General features: G+C 39.4%; 3 protein-coding genes across 3 annotated transcripts; all 3 read left to right on the plus strand.

Moving 5' to 3' along the window:
• The first annotated feature begins 260 nt into the window (after positions 1-260).
• Positions 261-2,533, plus strand: LOC144542768 (zinc-binding protein A33-like). Its single transcript, XM_078290003.1, has 6 exons — positions 261-711; positions 891-986; positions 1,247-1,477; positions 1,591-1,613; positions 1,695-1,813; positions 1,945-2,533. The coding sequence occupies exons 1-6, from the start codon at positions 316-318 to the stop codon at positions 2,451-2,453; spliced, it is 1,374 nt and encodes a 457-aa protein (XP_078146129.1). The 5' UTR covers positions 261-315; the 3' UTR covers positions 2,454-2,533.
• A 1,713-nt stretch (positions 2,534-4,246) lies between these two features.
• Positions 4,247-6,660, plus strand: LOC139924930 (zinc-binding protein A33-like). The gene is made up of 6 exons (XM_071916169.2): positions 4,247-4,662; positions 4,878-4,973; positions 5,253-5,483; positions 5,597-5,619; positions 5,701-5,819; positions 5,965-6,660. The coding sequence occupies exons 1-6, from the start codon at positions 4,267-4,269 to the stop codon at positions 6,465-6,467; spliced, it is 1,368 nt and encodes a 455-aa protein (XP_071772270.2). The 5' UTR covers positions 4,247-4,266; the 3' UTR covers positions 6,468-6,660.
• A 4,059-nt stretch (positions 6,661-10,719) lies between these two features.
• Positions 10,720-12,962, plus strand: LOC144542796 (zinc-binding protein A33-like). Its single transcript, XM_078290090.1, has 6 exons — positions 10,720-11,218; positions 11,398-11,493; positions 11,754-11,984; positions 12,098-12,120; positions 12,202-12,320; positions 12,454-12,962. Exons 1-6 carry the CDS (start codon positions 10,823-10,825, stop codon positions 12,960-12,962), a joined length of 1,374 nt encoding a protein of 457 aa, XP_078146216.1. The 5' UTR covers positions 10,720-10,822.

The raw sequence follows: 12,962 nt of genomic DNA on the forward strand, positions 1-12,962 counted from the left end.
ACAAGGCAGGGCAAAGGTACAGAGAAAAAAAATGCAGAGCTCCACCCCTTTTACACGGATATACAGAATACAAGAAGCAACTTGAAATCAGCACCTAAAACTGCGTGTGTTAATGTATTTTCAAAAGAAAATAAGGAAGACAATCCACTCAATAGGCTGTTTATTTGTACTACTGGCAACTTAAAGTACTGAACCTGAGCACTAGCTAAACAAACAGGAGTGAGTCTTTGAAAGTGAAAGTAAGTTGGTCCTCCGAGAGTTCATACAGGAAAAAGACGACCAGGAACACAGAGAACCTCACAAGAAAACAACAAAATGGCTACCAGCTCGTCCGAGCTGGACTGCACCTGCCCCGTGTGCTGTGACATTTTTAGGGATCCTGTTCTCTTGTTGTGTGGTCACAGCTTCTGTAAAGTCTGTCTTCAGGAATGGTGGAGACAGAGTGGGGTCCAGACATGTCCAGTGTGTAAGGAAATGTTTCCAATGCGTCAACCGCCCCGCAATCTGGCTTTGAAAAACCTGTCTGACACCTTGAGACAAGAGAGGAGTCAGAGAGCTTCACCATCTGAGCAGCTCTGCAGTCTGCACAGTGAGAAACTCAAGCTCTTCTGTCAGGACGACCAACAGCCCATCTGTGTCGTCTGTAGGGATGCAAAGAAACATAAGCAACATAACTGCGTACCCATCAATGAAGCTGCAGAAGACCATAAGGTGAGGCACATACAGGTGAAAATGGAAAGTTCAAAAGAGAGGGTTTGGTTTGGTTTGGTTTGGTTTTGCCAGTTTTTCTGATTTTATAAATTATTCTTCATATTGCACATAGCAAACAAATGTCTTATTTAACTGATTCATACTGTATAATCAATGTATGCATATCCTCTCATTTGCAGACCAAACTTAACATCGCACTGATGCACTTAAAAACCAAACTGGGGACATTTAAGTTGGAAAAACTCAACTGTGATAAAATGGCCAGCCACATCAAGGTAAGTTACAGTCACAATAGTTATAGATATTTTTGCGAAAAATTATGTCAACTCTATTTTTGTTAAGAAATATAACTAATGAATTTTGTTTTACAAAAACATTCAGTTATACAATTCAATTCTGCTTTGGACAGAGTTGACAACATACCAACAAATTTCTGTTATGGATGTTAAAACTACAATAGCTACTATTGGATTACTGTATAATTACTAAATTATGAATAGTGAGTTTCAGCTGATCTTCAACTCACTCTTCTCAGCTCCAGGCCCAGCAGACGGAGAAGAGGATAAAAGAGGAGTTTCAGAAGTTTTACCAGTTCCTGCGAGCAGAGGAGGCCGCTAGGATTGATGCACTGAGGAAAGAGGCGACAACCAAGAGTCAGGCGATGACGATCAGGATTGTGAATTTGACCGCAGAGATCTCCTCGCTCACAGACAAGATCAAAGTCGTAGAGGAGGAGATGAAAGCTGAAGACATCTCATTCATGCTTGTAATCACATTTATGATACATGTTAAATGTTCAATATTAAGATAAGATTGGAATAATAATCTGACCAAATGAGAGGTATTGACTTGTGGCCTTGTTGTCTCTTTATTTCACAGAATGTCAAGTCCACTATAGAGAGGTAAGTTCACTTTCTGTGTGTCTCATCCTCTGTGTGAGATCAGAACCACTCCAGATCTGTGACTACTTAATATTCCTGCAGATCCCAGTGCAAACTGCCAGATCCAGAGACTCCATCAGGAGCTCTGATCGACGAGGCCAAACACCTGGGGAACCTGCTGTACACAGTCTGGGGGAAGATGAAGGGGATAATCCAATACAGTAAGCAATGCAACATTGTTTTTCACTGGCCATGTTTGTGGTATTTAAATCTGCAACAGTATACAGATAGCCAATTAACATTCTCAATTATCAGCTCAGTTAACTTTCCCCATTGTATCTTTTCCATCCAGCTCCTGTCATTCTGGACCCCAATACTGGCAACACACTAATGACTATATCAGAGGATTTGACTCGTGTGACAAAAAGTGAGAGAGCTCAGCAACTCCCCAACAACCCAGAGAGACATGGCAGGATTGTCCTTGGTTCTGAAGGCTTTAGCTCTGGGCAACACAGCTGGGATGTAGAGGTGGGCGGGTATTGGGATGTTGGTGTGACTGCTATAACTAAGCGCCATGATCGTGAGAAGAACTGGGGCATCTACATGTGTGTTTGCACTGGATATCTTCGTGAACTTACTCCAGAGGATTATACAAAACTCATATTGGTAGATTCCTTCCCAAAAAAGATCAGAGTTCAGCTAGATTATGACCAAGGAAAGCTCTCATTTTTTGACCTTGATAGGAAAACACATGTGCGCACCATCAAGCACACATTCACAGAACCACTCTTTCCGTATTTTAATGACAATACAAAAATCCTTCCAGTTGAATTGTCACTGATGACAAGACGACCCAGATAAACCTTTTTCATCTCTTGAGTCACAGAAACATTACTGCAGTGGTCGAACAACAAGATGTGGCACTTTTTTTATCCTAGACTTATGATGATCATGATGTAAGATATTCAAACATATTTTGCATAACCTCCCGTATTTTAGCAATTGACTTGTGCTTGTCGCCACCATAATTACTAATTCATAATTACTAACAAAATTATGCATTTTGTTTCTCTTTCAAGTTTTTCAGATTTAGTGTTTTCAACACACTTAGGTCTATCCTGGTCTAATCTTTTATGTGTCAACATTATGTGAACCCTGGAGTGTGTGCTCTCCATCAGCATTCAGGTTTTTCCATAATCTAGTTTTTGATCATTCTAAATAACCAAAGCTAAATTACATGTTGAATCAGTGATCCCACAGTACAGAAAACATAACATGTGGGTCTGTCTGCTTTATCGTAATGTTAGAAGAATGATTTTCAGGCTGGTGGATAGAAAACAGAAGTTAGTGAGTGAAAACTACTAAATGTCTGTGGTTGAATGCTTAAGAACTCCTATTGGGATAAAAGTACTGAAAATTCTGAATGGATGAATTACGAATGGATGAATGGTTTGATCTTTTATCATCTCTGGTTTCATTTTGTAATCAAATTTATGTCATTATGGTCTGATTTGATAAATCAACTGTCAATAAGCTAATAAAGCTAATCAAATTGACTTTCAGAGTTTAATTCTGTTATGTTTCATTATCAGTCAAAAGGAAAGAAATCTATCTATCTATCTATCTATCTATCTATCTATCTATCTATCTAAGTTTTATATGTTTTTGAGTGCACAGTGCTGTAATCCAGTGTGAAAGACTAGCTTGTGATATTTTGGTAGCATTCATCATCATCCCTGCCTAAACACATCACAAGTGGTCAGCTTCCACAATGAAAATTAAACAGATCATTCAGCTACAGTTCATCACAAACAAACTAAACACAAAGCTGTAGTCCAGGCAGTTTTAGAGAGTCCCTGACACCAAAGCCTGAGCTGTGCATTAGCACTAAGTATCATTAACAGACCTGCTTATTTGTGCTGAAGAACATCTTCCTTTTCTGTATGACAGCTACACAAACAGTGACCAAATATCCTGATGGACTTTTTAGCATCACAAGCTCAACCTGCCTAAAGGTCTATAAAGAAGAAATATGATCTAGGCTTAACATTTAGCCTAAATATTCTGCTCAACGCTTATGTAACTGAAAATTGAAGAAATGCAAACAAAAGGGGCATTTTTATGTCCTTCCTGTAGCAAGATGTCATTCTCATCTTGCCTTAAATAAGCTTCAGTCTGATCAGTCTTTGCTGATTCTAAAAGCCCAGTCTTTTCTACTCACCATGCCTTTAGTTCAGGCACAACTGAGCACAATCATTGTACACACACAGAAACTATGGTGATAATCAGATAAAGCAAGGTTTATTTCCTTCTCCAGTCTTTGGCTGTACCAGAAGAGAGCATGGGTCATTTCTTCTCACAAGGCAGGGTAAAGGTACAGAGAAAAAAAAATGCAGAGCTCCACCCCTTTTACACGGATATACAGAATACAACAAGCAACTTGAAATCAGCACCTAAAACTGCGTGTGTTAATGTACTTTCAAAAGAAAATAAGGAAGACAATCCACTCAATAGGCTGTTTATTTGTACTACTGGCAACTTAAAGTACTGAACCTGAGCACTAGCTAAACAAACAGTAGTGGGTTTTTGAAAGTGAAAGTAAGTTGGTCCTCCGAGAGTTCATACAGGAAAAAGACGACCAGGAACACAGAGAACCTCACAAGAAAACAACAAAATGGCTACCAACTCGTCTGAGGCGGATTGCACCTGCCCCGTGTGCTGTGACATTTTTAGGGATCCTGTTGTCTTGTTGTGCGGTCACAGCTTCTGTAAAGTCTGTCTTCAGGAATGGTGGAGACAGAGTGGGGTCCAGACATGTCCAGTCTGTAAGGAAATGTTTCCAATGCGTCAACCGCCCCGCAATCTGGCTTTGAAAAACCTGTCTGACACCTTGAGACAAGAGAGGAGTCAGAGAGCTTCACCATCTGAGCAGCTCTGCAGTCTGCACAGTGAGAAACTCAAGCTCTTCTGTCAGGACGACCAACAGCCCATCTGTGTCGTCTGTAGGGATGCAAAGAAACATAAGCAACATAACTGCGTACCCATCAATGAAGCTGCAGAAGAGCATAAGGTGAGGCACATACAGGTGAAAATGGAAAGTTCAAAAGAGAGGGCTGCATGTACCAATGTTGTTGGATCAGACACAACTGGAAAAATTATGTTTGGTTTTGCCAGTTTTTCTGATTTTATAAATGATTATTCATATTGCACATAGCAAAAAAGCAAATGTCTTATTCAACTGATCCATACTGTATAATCAATGTGTGCATATACTGTCATTTGCAGACCAAACTTAAGATCCCACTGATGCACTTAAAAACCAAACTGGGGACATTTAAGTGGGAAAAACTTAAATGTGATGAAATGGCCAGCCACATCAAGGTAAGTCACAGTCACAATAGTTATAGATATTTTTGCAAAAAATGGTTTCAACCCTATTCTTCTCAAGCTTTAGAAATATAACTAATCCGTTTTGTTTGTTTTACAAAAAGCAGGCAGTTATCCAATTCAATTGTGCTTTGGACAGAGTTGACAACATACCAACAAATGTCTGTTATTGATGTTAAAGCTACAATAGCTGCTATTGGATTACTGTATTTTTACTAAATTATAAAGTGTTGAATAGTGAGTTTCAGCTGATCTTCAACTCACTCTTCTCAGCTCCAGGCCCAGCAGACAGAGAAGAGGATAAAAGAGGAGTTTCAGAAGTTTTACCAGTTCCTGCGAGCAGAGGAGGCCGCTAGGATTGATGCACTGAGGAAAGAGGCGACAACCAAGAGTCAGGCGATGATGATCAGGATTGTGAATTTGACCGCAGAGATCTCCTCGCTCACAGACAAGATCAAAGTCATAAAGGAGGAGATGAAATCTGAAGACATCTCATTCATGCTTGTAATCACATTTATGATACATGTTAAATGTTCAATATTAAGCTAAGATTGGGATAATAATCTGACCAAATGAGAGGTATTGACTTGTGGCCTTGTTTTCTCTTTATTTCACAGAATGTCAAGTCCACTATGGAGAGGTAAGTTCACTTCCTGTGTGTCTCATCCTCTGTGTGAGATCAGAACCACTCCAGATCTGTGACTACTTAATATTCCTGCAGATCCCAGTGCAAACTGCCAGATCCAGAGACTCCATCAGGAGCTCTGATCGACGAGGCCAAACACCTGGGGAACCTGCTGTTCACAGTCTGGGGGAAGATGAAGGGAATAATCCAATACAGTAAGCAATGCATTGTTGCTTTTCACTGGCCATGTTTTTGACATTTAAATCTGCAACAGTATTTACAGATAGGTAATTATCTGTCTTATTGTAATGATCAGTTCAGTTAACTTTCTCCATTGTATCTTCATTTTTTCCCATCCAGCTCCTGTCATTCTGGACCCTAATACTGGCGACACACGACTGACTATATCAGAGGATTTGACTCGTGTGACAGAAAGTGAGAGAGCTCAGCAACTCCCCAACAACCCAGAGAGACTTAGCAGGATTGTCCGTGGTTCTGAAGGCTTTAGCTCTGGGAAACACAGCTGGGATGTAGAGGTGGACAGTTATTGGAATGTTGGTGTGACTACAACCAAACGTCATGATTGTGTGAAGAACTGGGGCATCTACATCTGTGCTTGCATGGGAGATCTTTATGAATATACCACAGAGAATCATAGACAACTCATACCTGAAAATTCCTTCCCCAACAAAATCAGAGTCAGAGATTATGACCAAGGAAAGCTGTCATTTTTTGACCTTGATAGAAAAACATATGTACACACCATCAGGCACATTTTCACAGAGCCAGTCTTTCCGCATTTTTCTGCAAATTTGAAAATCCTTCCAGTTGAATTCTCACTGACGACAGGACAACCCAGATAAAACTTTTACATCTCTTGAGTCACAGAAACATTACTGCAGTGGTCAAACAAGAGGATGTGGCGCTGAAATCAGCACTTTTTTTTTAACCTAGACTTATGATGATTATGATGTAAGATATTCAAACATATTTTGCGTAACCTACCCTATTTTAACAATTTACTTATCTTGTGCTTGTCGCCAAGATAATTACTAGTTAATAATTACTAACAAAATTATTAGGCAAGGCAAGGCAAACTTTATTTATATAGCACATTTCATACACAAGGCAAATACAATGTGCTTCACATAAAACAGAAAAAATACATACACACTCCACAACTATTTAAAATGACATTAAAAAGAAAGAAAGAAAGATATTGAGCAGTCACTCTCATACTGGTGACACCTCTGGTCAGCCAGTATCAAATTAAGTGTGCCTTACCCCTGAGGATATTCAAAGATAATCACCACCTAAAAGACCTCCCAGAAACACCGGAGCTTCTCTGAGAGTGATTTTAGATGATATCTTGAAGGATTCTTCGAAGGATTCTTCGAAGGAGCCTAGAGTCCTTCCAGTGGTCTTACCCCACCCTATCGGCAGGTCCCACAGCCCCTATAGGACTTGTAAATGTTCCTTTAGAACAATACACAGATCATCTAAACAATTACAATTATAAACTTCAAGAAATCCTTCAATTCTCAATACAGGTTTGAGGATCCCATCCGAGCAGAGAAACTACTCACCAGAGTTCCTCTAGACTCTTGTTGGGATCCTGTTCGTGACGCCAATTGATGAATAATTTTGTATAAAATAGGTAAAACATAAATAAAAGAAATAAAAGAAATAAAGAAAGATAACACCTGTTACATCTACATACAGATGATTTAGCAGAAGGCCACAGAGAAAAGGAATGTTTTGAGCCGACTTTTAAAAGAGCTGACAGTGGGAGCACATCTCAGTGCTTCTGGAAGTTTATTCCAGTAATTGGGAGCATAACTACCAAAAGCAGCTTCACCTGATTTAGTTTTCACCCTGGGAACAACTAACAGATCGGTCCCAGATGACCTCAGAGGTCTGGGTGGCTCATATCCTAAGAGTTTTTTTGGGGAGACCGGAGAGAAGACCCTTGCAGTAGTCTAACCTGCTGGTAATGAAAGCGTGTATCAGCTTTTCTAAATCAGGCTTTGACATAAGACCCCGTACTTTGGTTATATTTTTAAGATGATAAAAGGCTGATCTTGTAATGGTATTGATATGTTTGTTAAAATTGAGATCGGCATCCATAATAACACCAAGATTCCTAGCTTGGTCTTTACTCTTGAGAGACAGTGAGTCAAGATGGGTCCTAATTGTCTGCCTCTTTTCCTTAGTACCAAAGATAATTACCTCAGTTTTGTCTTTATTTAGCTGAAAAAAGTTTTGGCACATCCAGTCATTAATTTCCTCGATACACTGAATCAGAGAATCTACAGGACCAAAGTCACTTGAAGAAAGATATATATAGAGCTGAGTGTCATCTGCATAATTGTGGTAATGAATGCTATTTTTCTGTATATGTCCTAGTGGAAGCATGTAGAGGTTGAATAAAAGAGGGCTAAGGATTGAGCCCTGTGGAACTCCACATCATACTGACCCTTTCAGAGACAAAGTCACCAATAGACACAAAGTAGTTCCTGCCTTGCAGGTAGGTCTTGAACCAATTTAAGACCAGGCCAGAGAGTCCAACCCAATTTTCTAGTCTATCTAATAATATTGTGTGATCAACAGTGTCAAATGCAGCACTAAGATCCAGAAGTACAAGGATAGAAAGTTTGCCTGAATCTGTGTTTATACGAAGATCATTCACAACTCTAATAAGGGCTGTCTCAGTACTGTGATAGGGTCTAAATCCGGATTGGAAATGGTCAAAGTGGACATTTGAAATTAAATAGTTGTTAAGCTGGTTGAAGACAATTTTTTCCAGGATCTTACTAATAAAAGGGAGATTGGGAATAGGTCTGTAATTACTTATCACAGAGGCATCCAGGCAACTCTTCTTTAACAGAGGCTTAATAACAGCAGTTTTCAAATCATTTGGGAAAACACCAGACAAAAGAGAGCTGTTAACAATTTGCAATAGCTCATTCGCCAAACAGCTAAAAACATTTTTAAAAAAGCTTGTGGGCAGAGGGTCGAGGCAGCAAGTGGACGACTTAAGCTGTTGTATAGTGTCCTCAAGTGTTGTGTAATCAATAGCAGTAAAATTTGCCATATTACTTACATTATTTATGCGTGAAGGAAATGGAGGCATAACCTTCCTGTTAGACATGGAAGCACTGATAGTTTGTCTGATACTCACAATCCTATCACTGAAAAAGGCGGGAAATTCATTATCTTTAGCAGTAGAAAGAAGCTCTGGGGCAATTGATGCTGGGGGATTTATCAATCTATCAACAGTAGTAAAAAGTGTACGTGCATTGTTTGTATTTTCACTAATGATCTTGGCAAAAAAGGATTGTCTGGTATTTCTCAATTCTATGTTGTAGTTTTGAAGCTCCTCTTTGTAGATATCATAGTGAACCTGGAGTTTTGTTTTTCGCCATTTACGTTCAGCCTTTCGGCATTCTCTTTTCCGTTGTTTTACAGACATAGCATTTCTCCAGGGTGCTTTTTGCTTACCAGAGATTTTCACCTTAACTGGTGTAATGTCATCAATGGCATTCCTAATTTAACAATTAACAATCAACAATTAATTTTGTTTCCTTTCAGTTTAGTGTAAATTTTTCAGATTTAATGTGATCTTTTTCAGATTTCAACACACTTAGGTCTATCCAGGTCTAATCTTCTACCTGCCAACGTTATGTGAACCCTGGAGTGTGTGCTCTCTATCAGCATTCAGGTTTTTCCATAATCTAGTTTTTGATCATTCTAAATAACCAAAGCTAAATTACATGTTGAATCAGTGATCCCACAGTACAGAAAACATAACATGTGGGTCTGTCTGCTTTATCATAAAGTGTGTTAGAAGCATGATTTTCAGGCTGGTGGATAGAAAACAGAAGTTGGTGAGTGAAAACTACTAAATGTCTGTGGTTGAATGCTTAAGAACTCCTATTGGGATAAAAGTACTGAAAGTTCTGAATGGATGAATTACAAATGGATGAATGGTTTGATCTTTTATCATCTCTGGTTTCATTTTGTAATCAAATTTATGTCATTATGGTCTGATTTGATAAATCAACTGTCAATAAGCTAATAAAGCTAATCAAATTGACTTTCAGAGTTTAATTCTGTTATGTTTCATTATCCGTCAAAAGGAAAGAAATCTATCTATCTATCTATCTATCTATCTATCTATCTATCTATCTATCTAAGTTTTATATGTTTTTGAGTGCACAGTGCTGTAATCCAGTGTGAAAGACTAGCTTGTGATATTTTGGTAGCATTCATCATCATCCTTGCCTAAACACATCACAAGTGGTCAGCTTCCACAATGAAAATTAAACAGATCATTCAGCTACAGTTCATCACAAACAAACTAAACACAAAGCTGTAGTCCAGGCAGTTTTAGAGAGTCCCTGACACCAAAGCCTGAGCTGTGCATTAGCACTAAGTATCATGAACAGACCTGCTTATTTGTGCTGAAGGACATCTTCCTTTTCTGTATGACAGCTACACAAACAGTGACCAAATATCCTGATGGACTTTTTAGCATCACAAGCTCAACCTGCCTAAAGGTCTATAAAGAAGAAATATGATCTAGGCTTATCATTTAGCCTAAATATTCTGCTCAATGCTTATGTAACTGAAAATTGAAGAAATGCAAACAAAAGGGGCATTTTTATGTCCTTCCTGTAGCAAGATGTCATTCTCTTCTTGCCTTAAATAAGCTTCAGTCTAATCAGTCTTTGCTGATTCTAAAAGCCCAGTCTTTTCTACTCACCATGCCTTTAGTTCAGGCACAACTGAGCACAATCATTGTACACACACAGAAACTATGGTGATAATCAGATAAAGCAAGGTTTATTTCCTTCTCCAGTCTTTGGCTACACCAGAAGAGAGCATGGGTCATTTCTTCTCACAAGGCAGGGCAAAGGTACAGAGAAAAAAAAATGCAGAGCTCCACCCCTTTTACACGGATATACAGAATACAACAAGCAACTCGAAATCAGCACCTAAAACTGCATGTGTTAATGTACTTTCAAAAGAAAATAAGGAAGACAATCCACTCAATAGGCTGTTTATTTGTACTACTGGCAACTTAAAGTACTGAACCTGAGCACTAGCTAAACAAACAGGAGTGGGTCTTTGAAAGTGAAAGTAAGTTGGTCCTCCGAGAGTTCATACAGGAAAAAGACGGCCAGGAACACAGAGAACCTCACAAGAAAACAACAAAATGGCTACCAACTCGTCCGAGGCGGATTGCACCTGCCCCGTGTGCTGTGACATTTTTAGAGATCCTGTTGTCTTGTTGTGTGGTCACAGCTTCTGTAAAGTCTGTCTTCAGGAATGGTGGAGACAGAGTGGGGTCCAGACATGTCCAGTGTGTAAGGAAATGTTTCCAATGCGTCAACCGCCCCGCAATCTGGCTTTGAAAAACCTGTCTGACACCTTGAGACAAGAGAGGAGTCAGAGAGATTCACCATCTGAGCAGCTCTGCAGTCTGCACAGTGAGAAACTCAAGCTCTTCTGTCAGGACGACCAACAGCCCATCTGTGTCGTCTGTAGGGATGCAAAGAAACATAAGCAACATAACTGCGTACCCATCAATGAAGCTGCAGAAGAGCATAAGGTGAGGCACATACAGGTGAAAATGGAAAGTTCAAAAGAGAGGGTTTGGTTTGGTTTGGTTTGGTTTTGCCAGTTTTTCTGATTTTATAAATTATTCTTCATATTGCACATAGCAAACAAATGTCTTATTTAACTGATTCATACTGTATAATCAATGTATGCATATCCTCTCATTTGCAGACCAAACTTAACATCGCACTGATGCACTTAAAAACCAAACTGGGGACATTTAAGTTGGAAAAACTCAACTGTGATAAAATGGCCAGCCACATCAAGGTAAGTTACAGTCACAATAGTTATAGATATTTTTGCGAAAAATTATGTCAACTCTATTTTTGTTAAGAAATATAACTAATGAGTTTTGTTTTACAAAAACATTCAGTTATACAATTCAATTCTGCTTTGGACAGAGTTGACAACATACCAACAAATTTCTGTTATGGATGTTAAAACTACAATAGCTACTATTGGATTACTGTATAATTACTAAATTATGAATAGTGAGTTTCAGCTGATCTTCAACTCACTCTTCTCAGCTCCAGGCCCAGCAGACAGAGAAGAGGATAAAAGAGGAGTTTTGGAAGTTTTACCAGTTCCTGCGAGCAGAGGAGGCCGCTAGGATTGATGCACTGAGGAAAGAGGCGACAACCAAGAGTCAGGCGATGACGATCAGGATTGTGAATTTGACCGCAGAGATCTCCTCACTCACAGACAAGATCAAAGTCGTAGAGGAGGAGATGAAAGCTGAAAACATCTCATTCATGCTTGTAATCACATTTATGATACATGTTAAATGTTCAATATTAAGATAAGATTGGAATAATAATCTGACCAAATGAGAGGTATTGACTTGTGGCCTTGTTGTCTCTTTATTTCACAGAATGTCAAGTCCACTATAGAGAGGTAAGTTCACTTTCTGTGTGTCTCATCCTCTGTGTGAGATCAGAATCACTCCAGATCTGTGACTAACTAATATTCCTGCAGATCCCAGTGCAAACTGCCAGATCCAGAGACTCCATCAGGAGCCCTGATCGACGAGGCCAAACACCTGGGGAACCTGCTGTTCACAGTCTGGGGGAAGATGAAGGGGATAATCCAATACAGTAAGCAATGCATTGTTGCTTTTCACTGCCCATGTTTTTGGCATTTAAATCTGCAACAGTATTTACAGATAGCTAATTAACATTCTCAATGATCAGCTCAGTTAACTTTCCCCATTGTATCTTTTCCATCCAGCTCCTGTCATTCTGGACCCCAATACTGGCAACACACTAATGACTATATCAGAGGATTTGACTTGTGTGACAAAAAGTGAGAGAGCTCAGCAACTCCCCAACAACCCAGAGAGACATGGCAGGATTGTCCTTGGTTCTGAAGGCTTTAGCTCTGGGAAACACAGCTGGGACGTGGAGGTGGGCGGGTATTGGGATGTTGGTGTGACTGCTATAACTAAGCGCCATGATCGTGAGAAGAACTGGGGCATCTACATGTGTGTTTGCACTGGATATCTTCGTGAACTTACTCCAGAGGATTATACAAAACTCATATTGAAAGATTCCTTCCCGAAAAAGATCAGAGTTCACCTAGATTATAACCAAGGAAAGCTGTCATTTTTTGACCTTGTTAGGAAAACATATGTACGCACCATCAGGCATACATTCACAGAACCAGTCTTTCCATATTTTAAAGGAATTACAAAAATCCTTCCAGGAAAATTGTCACTGATGACAAGACGACCCAGATAA

Source organism: Centroberyx gerrardi, chromosome 18, assembly GCF_048128805.1.
Source record: "Centroberyx gerrardi isolate f3 chromosome 18, fCenGer3.hap1.cur.20231027, whole genome shotgun sequence".
Classification (NCBI taxonomy): domain Eukaryota; kingdom Metazoa; phylum Chordata; class Actinopteri; order Beryciformes; family Berycidae; genus Centroberyx; species Centroberyx gerrardi.